This window comes from Micropterus dolomieu, linkage group LG02 (assembly GCF_021292245.1).
Source record: "Micropterus dolomieu isolate WLL.071019.BEF.003 ecotype Adirondacks linkage group LG02, ASM2129224v1, whole genome shotgun sequence".
Classification (NCBI taxonomy): Eukaryota; Metazoa; Chordata; class Actinopteri; order Centrarchiformes; family Centrarchidae; genus Micropterus; species Micropterus dolomieu.
The window spans coordinates 24,786,888-24,800,294 of NC_060151.1; the positions used below are offsets into that span (position 1 = coordinate 24,786,888).

The window sequence follows — 13,407 nt, forward strand, 5'->3', positions numbered from 1 at the left end:
AAACTATTTTCTTGTACTTCTTTTTCTACATTGTTACACCTCCAACCAATTATTGGGATGTGTCAGCCACCAGCCGCCCACACACGCACAAACACACACTACTCCTCCATGACACACAGCTTTATAATGATCTCCCACACACACACAACACAGTACCACTCCCCCACTCTATAAACCTTTCTACAATTTCTGAATCTTTTGTTCTCATCCTACATCCTAAATTAATCGACACATTGTTCCATCAAAGGCAGTTTCCTTTTTCAGCCTTTATTACTGAGTCAGTGTCATCTGGTGGTATTAAAATAGAAAACTGGATCATCTTTGACTTTAGCACACCGTAACTTATGAGTTTAGTATTACTGTAGACTGAATATAAAGATAGACTACTTGATGAAATTAAACCAAAATATCACGGATACGAGCGCTGCCATCTGGCGCTGGTTTTGGAGCCAGAGTCTGCGCAGTAGTGATCGGGGATGGAGAAGTATCAAGGTCCCGCCTATACACCCGGCCGACTCAGCTGTCAGTCATAACCTGAAACCCCCTTTTTATAGCATCAAATTAAAATTAAAAATTTATTAAAACCAAAGTTGTCAGAAGGAAAAAACACTGTAACATACATAAACCTTAAGAAAATGACGGGGGGGGGGGGGGGGGTAAACTGTGCTGTAGCCAGCCAGCAGGGGAGCGATCAAGATGTATTCGCTTGACTTTTGGGGAGCTGTCATGTTGTCATGTCATCCATATTTAGATACAGTCAACGGCATTACCAGAGATGGTTTAGAAAGGAGACGGTTCACTTAAAGGTTCAGTGTGTTCAGTGTTACTACTTTTTATTATTGTAATCTGTCAGTTTACAAACTAATAGTTAACGATGTGCTTACTGGCCTTGGAAATACCTAGATTAGCTAACTACTGTAGTTGGCAAGCTTTAGCCGGACATGCTAACAATTGTTAGAGCCAACAACCACACTGTTTAGTCCAAGGGTTTTAGCAAATGGTGGATGGCAATGTAAATAAAGTAGCAGAAAAAAGACAATGGTGAGTAGAATATTGACTATGATAAGATTACAGCATCTTTGAGAACTATTTTGAACGAATGTCAGAATAGTTATTCTCCATTATGATAAAATGATTTTGGTAGCACACTTTTGGCACCGTATTTACAACATTTTTGCTGTCCATTTTATCAAACAGTTTAATCGAGGATAAAAAGATAGGGATTTATATCAGGTTTGAAAAGGTGAGCTAATTAAGTTCAAGTGCGTTTACATTTGCATAGTACATTCCTGGACCTGCCTTCTCTCTCATCTACCCATCCTGACCACTCCTGTACTGCAGCTACCAGCCAACTTCATCCTAACCTCCCAGTGACATTGCCTTGTACTTTATCCCTCGAAACACATACTGTGAATAAAGTCAGAGTAAAAAGGCTTTGCATTGCCAGAAAACATTGCATTCTATTTCTGTCTCCTGTGAATATCAATGAGATGCTCTTCTAGATTTATGTTAGAGAACGACTTCCATGTCATGGAGGCATTGTTCACTTGTCAGTTCACTTTTGCTCACAGGCAGTTGAATTCTGTTTGGCATCATTCCACCATGTGGGTTATCTCATGCTAGCTAAGGGAAATTCTACTTTTCACTTTCTGTCTTTGTCGCTTAAGATTAAAAAGATGGATGACTAAATGCAAACACTGACAGGCAAAGCTCCTTACACAGGCCCTGTTGGCACTCTCCTACTCTTCTTCATGCACAAAGATTGCGAGATTGCTGAGCTTGTCTGCTGTTAAATCTGACACTCCAAATAAACAGATGTCTCCTCCCTTCCTACTCAACTGTACTCTGTACTCTGCTGGGCCTTCATCAATCAGTAGCCTGAGAGGGGGGTGGAGGACCTTGTATGCAATCAAGTCAGCTGACAAGCCAGTCGAATCATGCAGGTATTCACATATACTGTCTGCTTACTCTAATGTTTGGCTAGACTAACATTTTACCCAATCAAGCCGAGACTGAGTGAGATAAATTGGTCAAATCAAATCGAGAGTCAAATGAATTGGACTATCCCATGCGGGATGGACTGCACCGTTTTCTCCTGGCTGGAAATATGTATGTGTCAAAGACAGTGTTGGAAAGTAACCAAGCAAATTTACTCAAGTACTTTACTTAATTAAGAATTTTTACCATTTTAGTTACTAGTTAATTTCCAAATTCATGGGATGGGCCAATCGGCAAAATGAGTGCATTTTGATACTAATACATCTGTACTTTTACTAAGTAAACTTTTAGTTTTTTAGATATATTTTCAAATTTATGATGATGTAGTTTGTGGTGCTGTTGAACTGTTTTGTATGTAGGCTATAGAGTAATGTTTCTGTTTTAGCCTACCATCATTGGGTGTAGTAATAATAAGCTGGCAACTGAATGTACTGTAGCTATATCCACGTATTGAGTCAGCTGTAACTTCTCAACAGCCCCTGTTGCGAGTGAGCGGAGAGTTTAAATTAGCAAAAATTAATGATAAGTGGTCAATAGGGATGTCACGATACCAGAAATTTAGTAGTGGATACCAATACCAGGGAAATTCCATAATTCTCAATACTAAATTTGATACCAAGTTAAAAAAAAATGAAAATAATAAATCTCATGTACTTCATCATACACTCCTTTAATAAATTATCAGGTATAGCTCAATATCTATAAAAAAAAGAAACAAAAAAAAAAAACACACACCCACCTCTACTCAGAGTACAAGCAGTAGTTTAAATTTTCTGACATGGTGACAGACCATTAGTCCGTAATTATTTATTTAAAATGCTAACGACATTACAACAGATGACACACAAGGAATGGTAAGGACGGTAGCCTACTACTACAACCTATGTTTACATTACGTTAGCCTAAACAAGATGGAATATATGTGTCACTTTTCCAACAATATATATAATACAGTTGCCAAGGTCTCAAACAAATTAATTATTGGTAACGCAAAGTACTCCCATACACAAATCTTACTGTTGTTTTTTTTCGAAGAGTCCAGGCAGAGCTATCGCTGCAGAAGCACTTGTCGCCATCTCCCATGTGTTGGATCGCCATTACCTACAGTACCTAGAAAAAGGAGTACCTACATGTTTTCAGAATTTTGGTATCGACTTTTTACATCCCTAATGGTCAATAAAAATATATAGATAGATATAAAACTGATTACTAGAAGTATTCATTACTTTTTCAGTTCAACAACAGTTCAATAGTAAGTTAAAAGAAATGCAAGAGTGTATGTTCTGGCTGAAATGCCTAAATCTGAAACATCTTTAGGTGTAAAAATGATATGTGTCCACATTAGCTTTTTTAGGTAGATTGAAAAAATTTAAATTAAATCTCTTCCTCTTCTTTTGGTCTAAAAATCACCGTCAACGCCTGGTAAGCAATGGGAAAGACAAAGCCTGGTTACTCTGTGACAGCTGGTTAAACCTCTGTCCTCTCTTTGGCTCCACAATCTCCTACACTGTCACGATTTAGTCATTTAAAGTTTCTGTTGTCAGACAACTGAACAAGCTTAAAGCAGGGATTTGATTGCAGCTAATAAAAGCTTCCTGTTGAATATGTCAGCTTCGAATTAACATTAAAGTAATAGAGATAGAAAGGTTTTGGTGGAAGTTGTTACGGAAGGAGTTACTTTCACATTGAACTGATATTTTTGTTATTCATTACCCTTTTATTGTGTAAAAGGGTAATGAAAAGTGAAATAAAGAGGTGGACAACCTGCAAGCTGTTTTTCTCTGGTGTGCGTTAATGGGACAGCTGTTCACACACATAACTGAGTCTTCTGCTGCATCTCTTCTTCTCTAATACTAGGAAAAAGTCTGCATCATGGCCCATCCAAATTTCAACTGACTAATTATCATTCAGATTTCCAACTCACTAAGCCGACAAGGATGACACCAACTGGGCCATAAAAAAATTAGAAAAGACCACCTTTTCACCAGTATTCACATTGATTTTGGATGATCAAAAAAAAACTTGGATTCTGTTCAGTGCCAACATTTCGCAACATTCAGTACCAATGTTATTTCAGTTATTTATTTCTGTAAAATGTGCGCATGGCATTTATTATATTTATATATATATATGTATTATATGGTTTTATAATTTATTATAAGGTTAAGCTATGTGTTTATTTTTACAAAAACAATCAAGATTTTCGCATTAAAGTCAGAAGACACTAAAAGCCCATCTACCACTCTAACCTCCACACATGGACATCCCAACTTACAAAGAATGTACTATTACATTTGTTCACTGCATTGTAATATAAAGGTAATTTTTATGGATATTGGGCTCCTTTCAATGTTCTGAAAATACTGATCCTCAAGATGGTGCATCACAAGTGAAAACCTGCTAGATTTGTCTTGATTGTGAAGTCATACTGATTAGTTAGCTGCAGAGGCTTATGTTTCACTAAAATATTAAACTAGACATGTTGGTACAGTCTCTGCCTGAAATGTAATTTGTATGTCTTATGCGCTGGTTTCATTTTCTTCCTCAGAAAGTGTTTTAATCCTCAATGTGACACTTAGTGACTTTAGCAGTAGTTGGCAAAAATGGTGTCACAATGTTCTTGGCCAAAAATGTGTTTTGTTGCGACTGTGCTGCCTCTGATTTCTACTTGAATGTGGAAAATACTGTAACAAGGCTCAGTACATTTTCAGGAGCCAGAAGATGCCGTGTTTATTCAAGAATAATAATGCAATAATTTGGTGCTTGTGAATGTATGGCTCAGACATAACAAATAATACGCAGTCTATTTCACACATGCCTTCTTCTGAATGTCTGTATGTGTGTGCGTGTGTGTGTGTGTGTGTGTGTGTGTGTGTGTGTGTGTGTGCTTATGAATTTTTGAGCATACACACTTCTACAACAAAACATCCTACACATATATGTAGACTCTGAATTATTCAAGTGCAGAATACAAAGGAGACAGGAGCGTGAGAGGTCCAGAGTCAAAGTTTTCTAGCCCTGGGTCTTGCTAATCAATGACTACAGGGCTTCAAGGCCTTTCTCCAGCCCGCCACAACCTGATAGTGTAATTACATCTCTATTCTTATTAGAAAAGAAATGGAAATCTAGTACTCTAGTTCTAGTGAATGCGAAAAAAACCTAGTGTATGTCTCTGAAATAGAAGGCACCTCTCACACAAAGAAAATGTAAAGAAAAAAATCTGTTGGTAATTGTTTTTATGTCTCTTACATTGAGTCTATCGCCTTTCACCACTTTCCATCACTTTCAATGAGTTCCTACACTCTCTCCCTCCTCCCACCCTCCCCCCACCTTTCCAGTAAAACCAGAGTCATATTTTCAGCTAGGATGTTCCACCAGGATGCCTTCTGAGGCGGCCATGGATGGCCTGCAAAGCTGCGTTTCAACTGCATATGGTGGGACTCTGTATGACAGCTTCCATTGGTCTCCCTCCCTTCTTTCTGCTGTCATCCAGTAATCAACCACGACAGTTCAGCAAAGCTCTGGCACACTGACATACTGTCCAAACAAAGCAGCGCCAACAAGTTGTTCCAATTTAATGTGGCTTCGTCATCTACTGTAACAGTGTTCCGTAGATTTAAGCTCTTGTCTTCCTGGATCATTGAACTTGACATTTCAGGCGGTTTTGGTCTAGTTGTTTGGTCTGCACTAGGGTTCGATTTAACCAGGAATACAAGGGATTATTTAAATTGATCCAAACAGGTTAGGTGTGAAAGCACCCGAGGCTTGGTATAGTGGTAACCTCAGCTGCGTCTTGGAAAAGGGCACTATTTGCTTTCTTGCCGTCCAATTGCCTGACAGTGGTTACATATTATGAACCTTGCTCTAAAATAACATGAGTCTGATAACAATCATCCCCTTTTCACACATACGGACTTGAACACTAAAGACATGAGAAGATTAAATTAATTGTGAACTGAACCTTGAGACACATGGTTCCGCACCCACCAAATTCTAAGACTGAAACGGTGCCCAGCAGCGTGGCGTGAGGGAGTCGAGAAAGGTTTAACTTTATGTCCTTTGACACGAGGGAGCAACGACCTACAGACAACCAATCACGCTCATTTTGATATTCCAAAGAAACAACCATTTGGGTGTTTTCTACTCCTACTCAACTATAGAAAAGTACTTCATCACTGTGAATGACTTTAATGAGTTCAGAAAGAAAAACATTGCTTGGATGCAACTTACTCGGAAAATGAACAACTTGAGCCACTTTAGTGTCAACAACAGAAAATATCTGTCCAATCAGACCTGAGTATGTAAATTGCCTGCTCAATGTTAAATATGCCTGCAAGCTTCAGGTTCGTGAGAGGCAAAAGAGTCTTCTACTTAAACAGGGTTAATACCGTAGTTGGTAAATGTTTATCTTACAGGGAACAGAGTTAAGACTATCAATTTACAGGCACAGACCTTATAGGGTTGATTAAACTAGTCTAATTTATACATGCAAAGCTTCTGTACTCACATCTACAGAGGTGAATCCTCTATAGAGTTGCACTAGAGGACCACCTTAATAGAACTACGGTTGCAATACTTTGCCCCTGTTTAAAAGACATGATCCTGTGTGTTGCAATTAAACTACAGTCAGCTTGGAATCTTCATCATAAAACCCAGTAAAATATTCAAAGAATACTGAAAATATCATGAGATGGTGTCAAAGAAATAGCTTTGTTTTGTTTTATAGGCGTTTGAGTGCATGTCACTGAGATGTTCATTTACTCTGCTGTAGATGCAGCTTTATGAACAAGTCATCACAAAAACATTTTCACAAACTCTCTCTCACTCACGCAAACACATCTATACAAGTTAAAATGATTCCTCTGCCAGTAATGTGTGAGTATTTTATATGACAAGGCATGACTTGAAGAGGGTTGCAGTTCAACAGCACCACCAACATTTCTGTAAAGGGATTGCACTGAAAACACTGTACTGAAATATGACTACTTTTTATTTGAGGGTTTTTATTAAACACTGTATGTGATGTGTGATATCTAAAGGTATGTTCAGCCTAAACAATAGCTTTGTTCATGCACAGTGACTCACCTCTTTTTTGTTTTTTTATGTTCTGTACTCTGGCAGAGCTGCTGCAAAAAATTCTGTCTCGGTAGAGTCTTTGAAGCGAAAGAATAAGGTTAGACCACAAAGCCCTGGAGCAAAAATAAATAAATAAAAATACAAAGGAGCACACAGTGGATGCTGTATTTATTGTATTTCGCAGACAGAGGGAGTGTAAAGATGATGCAGGATTGGTAGAAAGATCTTGAAATTTATATTGATTTTATGTCGTGCAGTCCAGAAAGAAAGGTAAAATGAAAGTGGCTCTACAGAATAAAGATTTCCTGGGCCCCAATTATTTTGTGATGCAATGCATGCCATTTTTTAAAGTAACACAAATACGGGCTATCTTTCTTCTTGGGGTTGCTTTAAAAATATCGTGTTCAGTCTTATCACATTTAAAATAGACTCATTATTACAATGAGTGTGCTGAAAAACTGAAATGTAGAGTATCATAAGGAAATTGGCAAACACTGTGTCATTGTACTTTATGCCTGTGGGGATGTTCACTTCCTCCACGCTTGTAACTGTGGAGTAGCTCGGTCCTCCCTGCCTCCCTCAACTTGCCTGCATGCATGCATCATTAAGCTGACCAACGCTGTGCTCGATGTGGCTGTGCAGAAGAGAACACAGACATAAACAAGCTCCAAGCACCTCACTAATGCTGTTTGTCTTCTTTATGGCCCATTTTGCTCGCCAAACATGGATGTGGCTGAAAGGAGCTGTGTTATAATAATAATTAAAAGAGGAGCCAAGCCACCTTGCTACTGTTGGTGCTAACTTTCTGCACTGTTTCTTGTTTTTCAGAGTGTGAGGTTTATTAGCTACATTCCTCCAAAATTTGTTCTGAGTTCTCCATTAGTGGATAACCAGTGTGGTACAGTAGGTTAGGAGGATTCAAACCCACAACATTGTGACTAGAGCAGTGTATTTTGTCATTGTGATGCTTTGTAACACATTTTATATCTCTACTAAATAAACACACCCTAAAGAAAATAAAAAAGACTGCATTTCTTTAAGGATGCCATAAATACTTTTTATGTCTGCATGCTCTCTCACAGGAGTGCTGTTATACTGACTCCAGTGATCTGTGGTAGTGTGTGAAACTCCCTTTCACTTCTGAGTCACCGAGCCTAAGCTTCTTCCTCAGGGAGCCATTTCTCTGTCACATCCCCTTGCTGATACACACCTAGCTGTCCAGGTGTCACCAGCTGAAGAGGAACTGACGCTGGACATGGTGTCGACCACTCCTCACAAAGACCAACAGCCTATTACTCTCTTATCTCAGTGGTTTGAGATGCACCTGGTTGCTGCTTGCTGAAGGATTATGGTAATGCTGTCTTAAGCCGGTTTTATTTAACAATGCATATATCATTTAGTGGGACCTGCTTTCATTTAAGCTTTCAAGAGAAAAGGTTCATTGTAACCACTGATGTGCGGTATGCACCTGTTCCTTTTCCATGTGGGCTGCAATGAGATGAAAGTGAAGGGAATAAAGATTCTTGAGAGATACCAGCTGTCAGTCAAGAGTGCAGTCATAGTGCAAATATGAAATGTTGTTTTTTTTACTTTCCCTAAGCTTCTACTGTTTGCATAGTTCTGCACTGTGCAACAATTAGGGAAGCTAGTGATATCCAATGTTGCAGCAGGGGGTCTTATAAGTTAAAATAAGTTAATTATACTGCATGTTTGGTGTGATTTATGTACGCTTAACTTCAGCTCAGCTCTCATAACTTTTCTGGGTTTCATTTAGTTTTCAGAGAGTTGTTACCATCAGAGAGTATCTGGTGTTGGGCTTACCTTTATGAGTTTGCACCTGATCTGAGCGGACACCATATGGCTGTTGCGCAGGTTGCCCACACGGAACATGAGGCACAGTTTGCCGTCTCGCTGTGAAATCACTGCGTCCTGACTGAACATGAGCGTCTCTGCGCGTTTCTTAGGTTGGGACATTTTAATGAACATGCACCCGATGAGAAAAGCGTCCACTATGGAGCCCAGAAGCGACTGGAACAAGAAGAGGATGATGCCCTCCGGGCACTTCTCTGTAATGTACCGGTAGCCGTAGCCGATCGTGGCCTCAGTCTCGATGAAAAACAGAAAAGCTGAGGGGAAGTTGTAAACATTGGCTACACAGGGGGTGTAGGACGAGTCGTGGCCGTGATTTAGGTCTCCTCTGATATAAGCAATGATCCACCACATAGATGCCATGACCAGCCAAGCGATCGTGTAAGTTAGGATGAAGATGAGCAGGTTCCATCGCCACTTTAGGTCTACCAAAGTGGTGAAGAGGTCAGAGAGGTACCTGCTTGTCTCTCCACCGAGGTTTCCGTGCTGCACATTGCAGCGACCGTTCTTGTCCACGAAGCGCTGGCGTTTCTTCTTGACCGGAGCAGAAAAAGTGGCAGCGCGATTTGTGTTTACCACCTGGTAGTCTTCGCCAAATTTTCTTCGAAGTGCCGCCATTTCAGCTCTCCTGAGGTGAAAGCAAAATTGCTCGCTGTTTAATCCATGTTTTGTTTGTTTAAGCCCCCAAAACACTGGTTACCTGCAGTGCGTAAAATGCGCCATGGCCACCGTGGCGCGCACAGTAAATCCTAGGGATAAAAAAAACACTTTATATATAATATTTTCCGTTTATTTAAAAATATCCACTATTCTTCCAGTTATTTTACATGGCAACAAAAGGTCGCGGACTGTAGCTGTGCGCTCTGCTCAGTCTCCACTCTGACTGGCTTGGTGCTCACCAGTGGAGCGAAATACGAGGAGCTGTCTACCATTCACAGCTTCTAGTTGGCTGTAAAGGATGAAGAGGGACGTTTGAGTGTGTGTGAGGTAGAGATGAGAGGAGAGGGAGGGGATGGAGGAGGGTGGAGTTACACAAGACTGCGTTTGAGTGTAAAGAGAGAGACAAAAAGAGAGAGAGAGAGAGAGAGAGAGAGAGAGAGAGGTGGACAATTTGACTTTCTCTGATTTGGTCACTTAAGTTAGTGGGATACTTAATTTAAATACGAATTAATTCGATTATTACTTTATTCACTCATTCCTCATAAGTGTTTACAGTGTATTTACATCAGCTGATCCTCTGTATGATTAACAGCACAGAGTCACACAGATCCTATGTGAGGAGGTTGAAGGATCTTTGTGTTTTCAAGTTAAACTGTGCCATCTACTGGGAAGACAACCTATGTGCATATTTAATCTAGTACTTCTAAAGGAACATCGGGGATTTTGACTAATTGACAATACAGTAATTATTTGTGCTTCTGTTAACCTGTCCAAAATTGCTAAAGCTTATTCAGGTAAGGTACTGATGTCAAGTAAATGAGCAATAAGGGGAAAACTATACAGTACTCATTTAAATTTGAAATATTCTATTCTTAACACTTCCAATTTTCAGGACTTGTACATACACATTACATTCTAGCACTAACTGTCCAAAGGCTTTGCCCATTTTAAGTCTGACATTCAATCTGTGCTTCTCCTCTTTCGTAGGGAGACTTCTTATTGATTTAGACATTGGATGGCTACTACAGCGGAGGATTTCCCAGCCTATCCTCCCAAAGGACCATCCTAAAAGGGATGGTTTGCCCTTGACTCTTTGTTTCCCTTGTTTTAATCAGAACACAAAGCTCTGCATTGCATGTAAGTACTGCTATTATTAACTAATGCATAATTACAGTTTCAATAACAGGGTGACTAATCTAATCAGCTGACCCTCATCTCAAGTGGGTATTGTTCATACCTTTAATCGGTGTTGAGAGTATTTCTGATAAAGGTCGGCACTCTTAAAAAACAAGATCAAGGTTAGAAGTGCTCTTTAGATACTCCTTTAAGGTATATTATAAGCACTTCATCAAAAAATGATGTAATGAGCTGATGTTGGATCTTAGTGTTCAAGAGTCTCAACCTCTGGATTCTTTTTTAGTTGCTGTTTTGGGGAGGCAACACAAGAGAAAAAATGAATGAAGCAACAGGTATAAATTGCAATTTTGTGCACAATTTAAAAACTCATAAACAAAACAAACGACAGACTAGAGCTTATGAGAGTGACTTAAACAAACCAACTTCAGTAGCAGTGCAGATGCTAAATGCAGCTGTCTAGTCTCTTCCAGTCTCAACGTTGTAAACATCTGAGGTCACATCTCTGTAATGTCAGACTTGCAATCAACAGAGAAGCTGTGAGTTTTGCATCAGTATTCTCTCACACAATACCCTCTTTTAAATGGCAGTATTAGTTTGTGTGAGTCAATCAAGTGCACCTTTAGTGCGTCTAAATTAATCCTTATCTACATTCCGTTGCCGGTTTGTTATGTACACCTAATACAACAGTCCTACAATAAATCCTACCTTCATGAAGGTTACAAAGTTCAGTTTTAGTTTAAACTGTTTTAGAGAGGTGTTAATTTAACTCTCCAACGAAGGTTGAGGTCAAGGGCAGCTGGACTTGGTTGAAGATACTAGAGGACATTTCGTCCCTCATCCAAGAGACTTCTTCAGTTCTGACTGACTGGTAGGGAAACTCAGCTCAGACTTGGCCAGGAGTGGTTCTAACGACCATGACGACTGTCGTTACCACAGCCAGGAGCACTAACGAACCAGCGGTATCGACGATCCTTGCAAGCTAGCAAGCGATCCCACAGAGATTAAATAGCTGAGTTTGTCCTTGATCTCAACCTTCGTTGGATAACTATGACCTGGATGACTGAGAACCTTCACAGACATCTTGATTTAACTCTGTGATCATTTTGGAGAACGTAGTTTGTGCTGCTGTTGAAATGTATTGCATCATGAAGAGATGTAATAATAAAAACACCTGTTAGGGCCTCATTTTGTGTTGTGTAAATAATGTTAAATCATGGAAAGACATAGCAAAAAAATAATTTAAATTAAATTAAAATGTCAGGGAAATTATACAATACAATTGTATTTACAGACATTAGCTTACAACCAGACAAAAACAGCTCAAATGCTCTCACACACAAAACACAATCCTTGCAATATCTTCAGGTCATAAAGGAAAAGGGGAGGATGGCTCCCAGAGAAACAGCAGTAGATGATGGCAAAGTAGTATAATTATCAGTAGATCTTAGGGTATTTCCCTGAGATCTAGTAAGTAAAATCAGATTCATCAAGTCATTTAATTGTCTGTGTATCACCTTTCAATTATACTGAAAAACAGACCTGAGAATCTACCATCCCAGCTGCAGGTGATAAAACTGACATCAAACAAAAAAATCAGACTGATGTAATATTTATTTTGAAAAGCAATCTAAATGCTGTATTAAAACATCAATCTGAAAGTAGTATTTGCATTACAGATAGCTGAAGAGAAAGAGACTGTTTTCATGTATCACAAGAGCACCACAGGGGACCGTGCTCTCTCCCGTCCTCTTCAGCGTTAAATGTGTTTTTAATTTTAGTTGCTAGTTTTGTGTTTTAGTTAAAAGCTATATCACCACCTTTTTGTTAAGTAGTCTAGTTCTTTGTCTGTGTCTCTTCTGTTCCTCTGTAAGATATGTATGTTAATAAATATCTATTCGTTTGCACATATTCTGTTTCCTGTTTCTTTAGACCGGGTTTTCATTTATATTTGTTACTCCTCTCTCCACCTCTGGGCTTGAGCCACGTGAGGACGTAACATATTTGGGGCCTCGTCCGGGATCTAAGAGAAGCGGTGGAGGATTTGTTGTGTTAGTGGTTACCTTGGTATTATCTCTTGTGGCTAACAGGATGAGTACTTTAGACGGGGTGTTACATTGTCTGGCCTAGGTGTTAACAGCTTCCTCAGATAGGTTAGGAGTGTCCAGCTGGGTAAACCGCCTTTCCATCAGACACTCATTTCTTATTTTGCCTTTTTTATTTTCGGAGCAAATCCTGGGTGGAGAGGAAGTTCTCCGATGGGGGTAGGCATATCAGGGCTCTAGCCGCTGATGTTTTGCCTTTAAATATCGCCTCATGCCGGCATGCTCCAGAAGACAGGTAGGTTAAGACTGGGTTAGGCAGGATCTGAGGAGGAGTTTGGTTGAACTAGTGATACCTGTGTTTGTGATGTCTGACATTGGGGCTTACCATTTTTTTCACTGGAAGAGATAACTTGTACTTTTTAAATAGGTTCTGCTTAAGCTGTGTTGTGTTTTGGTTGACCTTTTGTGAGGATGGCAGCCTTTGATTTTGGTTGTGTTTTTGGCTAATCCAACTCTAACATGTGAGGCACACCAGTGAGCAGGACTATAACCCCTCGGTGACAAGTGTGTTGCCGCATTGAACAACTGTTGGTGGGTTTGTCGAGTCATGCCTGAGGCCTTATGT

General features: G+C 39.6%; 1 protein-coding gene across 1 annotated transcript in view; it reads right to left on the reverse strand.

Annotated features, from left to right (window-relative positions):
- Positions 1-9,561, reverse strand: part of kcnj19a (potassium inwardly rectifying channel subfamily J member 19a) — an 18,617-nt gene extending 9,056 nt beyond the window's left edge. Inside the window, exon 1 of the mRNA XM_046035452.1 lies at positions 8,896-9,561. Within this exon, the coding sequence (XP_045891408.1) occupies positions 8,896-9,561 (666 nt within the window). The remainder of the gene's footprint in view (positions 1-8,895) is intronic.
- Between the last annotated feature and the right edge of the window lie 3,846 nt (positions 9,562-13,407).